Source organism: Pseudorasbora parva, chromosome 8, assembly GCF_024679245.1.
Source record: "Pseudorasbora parva isolate DD20220531a chromosome 8, ASM2467924v1, whole genome shotgun sequence".
Lineage (NCBI taxonomy): Eukaryota > Metazoa > Chordata > Actinopteri > Cypriniformes > Gobionidae > Pseudorasbora > Pseudorasbora parva.
Genome location: NC_090179.1, coordinates 30,316,721 through 30,326,237, shown reverse-complemented (window position 1 = coordinate 30,326,237; position 9,517 = coordinate 30,316,721). Strand labels below are relative to the sequence as shown.

At 34.2% G+C, this 9,517-nt stretch overlaps 1 protein-coding gene across 2 annotated transcripts; it reads left to right on the top strand.

Annotated features, from left to right (window-relative positions):
• Window positions 1–118: 118 nt before the first annotated feature.
• On the top strand, window positions 119–8,347 carry tlcd5a (TLC domain containing 5a). 2 transcript variants are annotated; one of them, XM_067450752.1, is made up of 3 exons: window positions 119–508; window positions 4,313–4,523; window positions 7,226–8,347. In XM_067450752.1, exons 2-3 carry the CDS (start codon window positions 4,328–4,330, stop codon window positions 7,756–7,758), a joined length of 729 nt encoding a protein of 242 aa, XP_067306853.1. In that variant the 5' UTR covers window positions 119–508; window positions 4,313–4,327; the 3' UTR covers window positions 7,759–8,347. The 2 variants fall into 2 exon arrangements, with proteins under 2 accessions (XP_067306853.1, XP_067306852.1); XM_067450751.1 differs by having other exon boundaries at window positions 119–524.
• The last annotated feature ends 1,170 nt before the right edge of the window (window positions 8,348–9,517 follow it).

The window sequence follows — 9,517 nt, the reverse complement described above, 5'->3', positions numbered from 1 at the left end:
TTGCGACGGCGTAAGTTATTGTTTCGAGGTTTTGTGCGGACCTGACAACGGCAGTTTCATCCAGTTTTCCCCCTACATTTGTCATAAAAACTATTATTTCGTAGTCACCCGGTTTCAAATGTCGACTGTCTTGTGTGTCTACAAACAAGGAGGAGGTTGTTTCCGTCGTCAACAACTCTGGTTGTGAGGGACGCTCATGCTTCGCTTTCGCGTTCCATACCAACAGAGGTCGCCCTGCTGTAAGGATGCGCCTTTTTCTTTGTTGTCGTCCTCGCTGTTGTCCAGTCGCTGAGTGACTGGGTGGCTGAAATGTGCCTTTTGTTTATGTGGTGATTTGCGTACCATCTCCAAGACGATGCCGGAGCTGAACACAGAGATCCCTCAAGGCCTCGTGTCGGGTCCGCCGCTGCTCTTCTGTACGTGATGCTGATGAGGGAGGCACGGAAGAAGACAGCATCCACGCTGAGCTCTCAATTACTGTCCGGCCTGTCAATGAACATGCATTGAGGTGACTATTTTAGGAGGTATATATATTTTTCCTTTTTTTAAGAACAAATGTAATTCCGTGGCTACACGTTTAACCCGCTCGTCTTAATTTAATTAACATCAAGTTAATGTCCCCAACCCACAGCTCAGAAGATTAGCTTAAGACTGGATCCAGAAGATCTCACTGTGATTATTCTATTTTACTTTTATAAATTATTACCTTTATTAGTAACACTTTATTTTACATTGTCATTGTTACATATGTTACATGTTACTATAATATGCATATAAATTATGCATAATTTCATGCAACTAACCCTAACCCTAATCCTAACCTTAGTAAGTATATATAGTTACTTAAATAATACAGTGTAACAAAGAAGAAGGAATTTAACTATTCTGTTAACAAAAAGAAAAAGTAAAAGTATGTTGCTAAATTGTCATTTTATATTCCAACACAAAACAGGGGGAGGCCAGGGAGTGTTGTAACATGGGGCCAGTTGTAACACTCTCAGTTTAACAAGATAGAAAAGAGCTGTGGTGATGCCATCAATATCACTCCCGCCACCATTTGCGCTCAAAGGAGAAGTGAGCTTTAACTGGGAGCCTTATTGTAGACTTTATGACAAAAAAAGTAACAGATTTTGTTTGGAAAGTACTTTTTTTTAAATCAAGATTATTTTTTTATTTTTTTTGTCCAGCAAACATTGTTTTGTAGATACACTTAACCTGCATAACCAAGTAGGTTCTTGTTTTAGTTTAATTTGATGTTTTGCATTCATGCTAACTTCAATCCCAATTGCTAAAACAGCTGTTGTGGCAAATGTTATTGCTGTTTGGGGTGGGGATAGTTGTAACAGTTCATTAAAAATGTTACTACCAACCCTTTATGATTCCAAATCCATCAGGTATCAATCCATCTGGAGTCCAAGTATCAATCTGTTAAGGCAAAGTTGTGTGAGTTTGTTGTTGTGCATCAACAGATTAATGTGGTTATTGTGTTTTCATTGTAGTTTATGTGCATGTCTTCCTACCAGATAAAAACATTATCTACCTCAATTGTGTACATTTTTAGAAATGATGCGCATCTTGGCGTTTCCATCCAGAATGTAAAAATAAGTGGATGGCAACACTGAATGTGACAGGAATACAGTACACACACAATATTGATTTTGTGCTAAATTTAAAGTCCTAAATTAAACACAATATAATGTTTTGGTCACACTTTAGATCAGGGTCTAGTTCTCACTATTAACTCCTAATCGCTGCTTATTAATTTAGTTAGTTAGCTGAACAATTAGTTAGTTATAGTAAGGTAGTTGTTAAGTGAAGTATTGGGTAGGATTAAATGATGCAGAATAAGGCATTAATATGTGTTTTATTTATAAATAAACAGCCAATATCACAGTAATGTATGCTAATAAGCTAATAACTTGTTAATAGTGACTCTTGGACCCTAAACTAAAGTGTTTTATTCACTTTATTGTGTTTTCACCATGTTTTTTTTTATTCAAACTTTTTTCTTCATTAAAGCTCTTGCATAAATTAGATAGTGTGGATCCTATTTCAGCAAATCTCCTCTCAGTGTTACATCTATCCCCAGCTAGTGTTACAAATGGAGTAGGTTGTAACAATGGAACTCTTTGTATTTGACATTAACTCACATAATCTGTGATTGTGCAGTTCACATCCAAGTGAGTAGACAAATCTGGCTATACCATGTATCAAAGTTTGAGAGATAGCACAAACAACAACCACAAGTTACTGGTGCTCAAACAAAAAGTGTTACTACCATCCCTGGACTCCCCCCTATAAAACATCAGAAATACTTTTTATTTGACTTTTTTATTTAGAAGCGTTATAAATGCTATATAATATTTATTCCGAATTATCATATAAAAAAAGAAACACAAAATCGGTAACATATTTCATTCGTTCTTTTATTTAGTTTGATCTATTTTTATGTTTTTAAATCACTAAAAGTAACCAGCTCATGTGATTAAATAAAAATGAGAATCTTTTATTTTGCCTGGAGCAAGGAGCATTTTTAAAATTCTTAATGTCTTAAATTGGAGCAGAAAATTATAAATTCAGTATCATGGCATTAAAATTAGAGCCCTATGATTACCACCATGCATAAAACATAGACGGAATCTTAGAATCCATTCATAAAAATTCAGAATAAATTACAAAATAATTAAACAAATAAAACAGAACCCTACATTGGGCATATTTAATGTAGAGCATTATTAAATTGCACTGCATAAAACTTCCTTAGGACTTTTGTTTTCCAGTACAAACATCTAAACATCCTTAAATCAAGATACATACTTCAGATGCTAAATGAAAAAAACATTAAGTCTTGTTTTCAGATAAAATGTTAAAAAGTGTGTTTATGCTTGAACCAAATATCTGTCAATAGGTATGAGAATGACTCACATTTGAATTAAGTTGATTTTTATGAACCCATTGGCAGATATGTGTTCTTGTTTTAATCATAAAAACACTTAGCTATTTTTTTTTTGTAAAATTAAAAAAATTATGGAGAGTGTTGCTAATACAAGTTATTGTGTGATCCCTAGATATTTACATTTAGAGAACATATTGACGTGTTATGTTCCCTTCAATTTATTCCTTAAATTTTCTTTAAATGGTCTTAAAAAGGTCTTACATTTATCGTCATAAACCTTCAGAAACCCTGAATTTTTTTTGTTCACAACAATGATGATAACTAATGATAACGATAAAGATATAGTTCTAAAAATCATTCTAAATATAAAAGAATCCATACCACAACTATCGATTATGGCACAGAGAAACTATATCATTGGAATCACTTTCAGAATATTTTTTTTCCCAGCTGAATAAAATATTGACTGACAATCAGAATCCATCCTGCATTAAAGCTACACTTTGTGATACTTCCCCCCATCTAGAAGTATATGACAATCCAGGGAATAATAGTTTCTGTTCCTCTCAATTCCGATTTCGTTTTAACTCCTACGGTGGCCGATTTAGTCCAAGATTAATATGGCTTCCAGTTCAACCTCGTCAATGAGTGCCATCGAGTGTTAAAACCCGAAAGGCGAAGCTTGAATTTACGAGCATATCCCTCTTTGGCTAATGTACCCCTCACCCGTATGTATTTTCAATGGCATATTATAAACTTATGAGAATACTTTATTACTTGAAAGAAGTAAATATACATTAATGAGCACATATATTTTTGAAAGAAGTAAGTGTTTTTAGCTAAGAATAAACTAAAAAAGTTACACAGTGTAGCTTTAAAGAGCTCAAGACTTTAAAGCGGCAGACGACAAAACTGCTTGAAACAGAATTTTATCGTGCATTGATGTGGATTCTAATATAGTTATCTTTGTACTTATCTTTATAGTTATCGTTTCTTGGTGTGAACGGGGCTTAAGAACCCTTTCTCATTTCTCAAACCTTTACAGACATATCAATATCCTGATAAAATAATCCAATATTGACAGTTCAACTGCATCACATCCGAGATTTGGGCAACATTAGGATAAAGAGCTGTGGATAAGGTTGCCACAGTTACTTTTGGTCTAGTTTTGACACACCCAGATACAAGCCAGACATAAGTATTTCTCAACTGTTAAGTGAAATCCACTGAGGCCCCTTCAGACATACTCGAGTGGTTTTAGCGCTTATTCCACATCACAATCAAAGGGAAAGTGTCATTCTTTTATACAGTCACTTAAGCGTCGTGGTGCTTCAAGTAAGTACTTTCTTGAATGCATGCATCAGCCTTACATGATAAAGTGTTTTCTGAATGTGACAGCTCATTGTATTTGATTAGGTTCACAGAATAAAGATGTCACCGTTGGTGCTGGCAGTCGGAGTATGCTTAGCTGGGTGGATTGCTCTTTATGCTTTGCTGTGCTACACAAATGGCACTTGTGGCTATGAATGGAACTGTCGGCTAGTTACACTATTCCATGGCATCCTTGCAGTCTGTATAACTGCTTACATTGGATACATAGATGGACCGTGGCCTTTCACCAACCCAGGCAAGATGTACCAAATTTTATTGTATTATATATATATATATATATATATATATATATATATATATATATATATATATATATATATATATATATATATATATATATATATATATATATATATATATATATATATATAGGGGTGTGTGACTGTTTAATGCGGGTCAGATGTGGCATAAATCCATTTAATAATAATTTTGAATATTAAAATATATGGTTAAAATGGTAACACTTTAGTATGGGGAATGGTCTTTACTATGCAGAAAAAGGCATTAATACGGTATGTGCTTCATAAATTATAATAAACAGCCAATATTCTATAGTAATATGCATGCTAATAAGCAACTATTTAATAGCAAGAATTGAACCCTAAAATAAAGTGGTAACATTTTATTTTTAGGTTCAGTTATTCACTATTAACTAGTTGCTTATTATTAGCATGCACATTACTAGGATATTGGCTGTTTATTAGTACTTTTATAGCACATATTAATGCCTTATTCTGCATGTACCTAAACTTAAATGCTACCTTACTAACTATTAATAAGCAGTAAATTAGGAGTGTATTGAGGCAAAAGGCATAGTTATAGTGAATGTGTTCCCCATTCTAAAGTGTTACCAATAAAGTATTACCAAAAAAATATTTATACTTTAAGTATGAAACTAAACTAAAACCATCAACATGCTGGCAAGTCACTCGCTGCATCTGAAATTGCATACTAAGTAGATACTGAATTTGATTAATTTATTAAGGCCATTTAAATCAGCATTAAATGGAAGTTGCAGTGATGTTCTCTTCCCTATTGTGATGTATATCCAAGTGAAACAGCTTTTCTAACAAGAAAAAATAATGTAAGGCAGCACTTAATTTTGTCCATGGAGAATTAATTGGATGGTTGTGGTTTGATATTGCTGTGATCTCATGTACACCAGTAAAAACGCCATCAGAGAAGAGATTAGATGTAACAGGACGAGGGAGTTATTTTGACTAAAGATTACTTCATTTAAAAAGAACAATGTCAGTTGTGCACTTTATAATCTTAGTGGAAGTCATTCTGGTACTTTGCCTCTACTGTTTTTATCAATATTATGAATTTGGACATAATACTTTTTTCGCACGTGGTTTTTTTAGACTAGGGAGGTATATTCGTCATAAAAGGGATAATTCACCCAAAAATTCAGTTTCTCCCATGATTTGCTCACCCTTAAGCTAACCTACACTCTAAAAAAATCTGAGTAAAAAACAACCCTATTTTGGGTCAAATATGGACTAACCCAGCAGTTGGGTTGTTTTAACCCAGTGATTGGGTTGTCTTGAGCAAAAATTTAACCCAACCGCAGGATTAAAACAACCCAATTGCTGGGTTAGTCCATATTTGACCCAACATTGGGTTAAAACAACCCATAATCTTTTAGAGTGTAGGTGTATATGACTTTCTTCTTTCAGATGAACACGCATGGAGTTATATTAAAAAATATCCTGGCTAGCTCTTCAAAGCTTTATAATGGCAGTGAACAGTAAATTAGATTTTGAAGGTCAAAAATGTGCATCCATCCATTTTAAAAGTACTCCACACGGCTCTGGGGGGTTAACAAGTGCCTTCTGAAGTGAAGTGTTTTTGTAAGACCTAAGAGTGACCTATGACGCAATGCATGACGCATTGACGAACGTGGTAGCACAGCGGATAAAGCAAAACAAAACATCAGTAACAAGTTAGAAGTCTAAAAGGAGATTTTTTTAAGAGAAATGTCGGAGGAAGTGGAGGAGAAGAGGAGCTTGAGTTTGTTGCCCAGCCCTATTTGTTTCAACCGGGAGAGGCATCAAAGCTTACGCTACTCCTACAGCCATACATCGCATCACGAGTTACTCATTTGACAACTTGCATATGGTCGTCTGCCAGAAGGTAGATATTTTAGGCTATTCAAATTTGAATATGGATATTTTTCTTACAAAAACGCATCGCTTCGCTTCAGAAGGCTTTTATTAATAACACCCTAGGCCATGTGGAGCACTTTGGATGTGCTTTTTTGACCTTCTAAATCTCTTTTACCATTCACTGCCATTATAAAGCTTGGAAGAGCCAGGGCATTTTTTATTAAAACTCTGACTGTGTTTGTCTGAAAAAAGAAAGTCATATACACCAAGGATGGCTTGAGGGTGAGTAAATTATGGAATTTTTTGGGTGAACTATCCCTTTAATGTGTGAGCCATTGAATCATTCATTCAACCAATTTGTTCAATTGATTCGGCTGATTCATTACAAAACAAAGCAAGTGACTGTTGGATGAATGGATCATTGAATCATATACTCAACCGATTTGTTCAAAAACACAGATTCAGTAACAAAACTGCTTGGAGATACGCAAGGCTTGTTTGAAACTTTTCGTTGGTGAATTAGAACAAAAACAGCCAATCAATATCCTGTATAAAAATGTAACTTAATAGCTTAATATTAATATCTAGTTAGTATTAGTTTATTGAATAGTTAATAAAATCAATATCACATGCAATTGTGCTGATATCTGGCCTGTTTTTGTTTCATTGAAGTTTGTGACATACTTAATGTTAGCTCACATTGTTAAAACAATAATTACAATATTATCAATACATATTGCACACCCCTAATATATAATGTTTTTATTAACAGTGACAAATTGTCTTTTTTCATGAAAAATTCTCATATTATACTATATATCATCTGCAGGTACAAAGAACACCCCTCTTCAGATCACAGCCATGGTGGTCAGTCTGGGCTACTTTATCTTTGACATGGCCTGGTGTGTGTACTTCCGCACCGAGGGCTTGGTGATGCTTGCTCACCACACCATGAGCATCCTGGGTATTTTGCTCACTCTGTGGCTGGGGGAGTCGGGCATCGAGTCTTGTGCAGTGCTGTTTGGCAGCGAGATCACAAACCCTCTCCTCCAGACGCGCTGGTTCTTGAAACACTCTGGCCGCTACAACAGCTTCCTGGGAGACGTGGTGGACGTTCTGTTCGTTCTGCTATTTGTATTCATGCGCATTTTCGTCGGCGGCAACATGCTGTACTGTGAGCTGATTTCTCCTAAACCCATGTTCATCATTAAATGTGGTGGTGTGGCCATGTATGCGCTGTCCTGGGTGTTCATGGCTGACATCGGCCGTTTCGCATACCGCAAATCCCAGGTCAAATACCAGCGCTGGATGAATCGTCACAAGATGGCTGAGGTCAACGGGCAGGACGTGAAGAGAGACTGAAAGATCTTTTAGAGGCAGCCAGCAGATTGACCTTTAGTTTCTAACACTGCAGAGAAGAATGAGAATCAGCGTTACAGCTAATAGCTCTGCCGCTAATAGATGTTTACATATTTTTAAAAAGGATATCAGCCATTTTTGGCTGGTAATGTACACATGGGAAAACATCCATGCTGTATCAGAGCCCTTAAAACGTCTTGATGGTTTTTTTTAAATCATTTGCTTATATGATTAACTCAATTCTTACAATCAAATCTAATGTGATATATTTGTACTCATAGGAATGATGTGTTTAAACTGTTAAGTACTGGAATATTTGATATTTTTGTAATTAGGAACACTACTTGTGATACATTCTTTCCCATTAAACTTTTAGTATGTTCAATATTCTGAAATGATCATGAAACTTTACTAAATGTTTCTGGAAGATTACTGAATGCTTTGTGTGTGATTAATGACTTGAATGAAAAAGTAAATCTAGTCTTGTCATTGAAATGTAACCATTTTCAAATTGTGGAGTTGAGTGACGACATATGGTGAATCGATCAAACCAGTTGATAAAATCAATAAACATCATCACCATTGCTATAAATCAGTTTTAGTTATTAATGTACTAAGGTTTTTGTCTCATTACGTATGTCAGATTGAACATAACTAAACTATTTAATCATGTGTCTAATAGTAATACATTTTGGTAATACAATACAATTCAGTAATACAATTCAGACTGTTGGATAGTTTTAGCACTGTAATAGACCTTAGTGGCAAAAAAAATCTGTTATTCTGACTGACAAGAGGTTTCTTTTTGTGCATATCTACTAAATGATTGAAAAATACATTAAGAAGTCATACAGAAATTCAAGTAAAGTCAGAGGTGTATTCAAGTTTATTTACTTGACTTGAATACACCTCTTCTAATTAATGTGTTTAATTCTAAAATGAATGAAAAGGGAGTAATTAAAATGCTAAAAAAAAACATGATAAAAAGCATGATTATTAATTTTAAAAAACAGTGAATCTGTTTTTTAAAAATTATATATATATATATATATATATATATATATATATATATATATATATATATATATATATATATATATATATATATATATATATATAAACCTTTTTATTAAAGTGGTTTTATTTAGGCAGACATCTTAGTAATTTTAAGAAATCGGCTTGAGATTCATTACTTTATTATTATTACTAGTGTATTTAACGGTGTCTTCTTCAACTTCTTATATCTCACGAGTAATTACTAAACAAATAACATCGATAGTTGCAGTTTTGTGAACGTCCACCATGTGGCAAAGTAACATAATGTTTGAGCAATTTCGCACTCTTGGGTTTGCTTGAAGTTAATTTAATTTAACCAGTGACTGGCTCACATTTTCCAACGGAATAATAAACTCATTTAGCCAGCTGCAAGTCTGAAAATTCCAGACTTTCACTAAAAACCGATAATATCACGGAAAATGGACGAAAAGTGCACTGAACGAATCACACGAATGTTCAAAATACGTACGTTTTAGCGACTTTATAAACAACATACTAAAACGTGTACACTCAAAATGTATTTATTTGTCACAGACGTTTTTTTAAACATGTCCTAATAATTTATTTTGAGTTTAAGTAAATTTCCGCGAAAAAAACAAGCAACTTTAAATCACCACCATCACGCCATAACCCAAATCACCGACTGTTTCTTAACTTCTAGTTAGACTGCTACTTATACATTTTTGTGCGTTCGAATCAGCTCAGC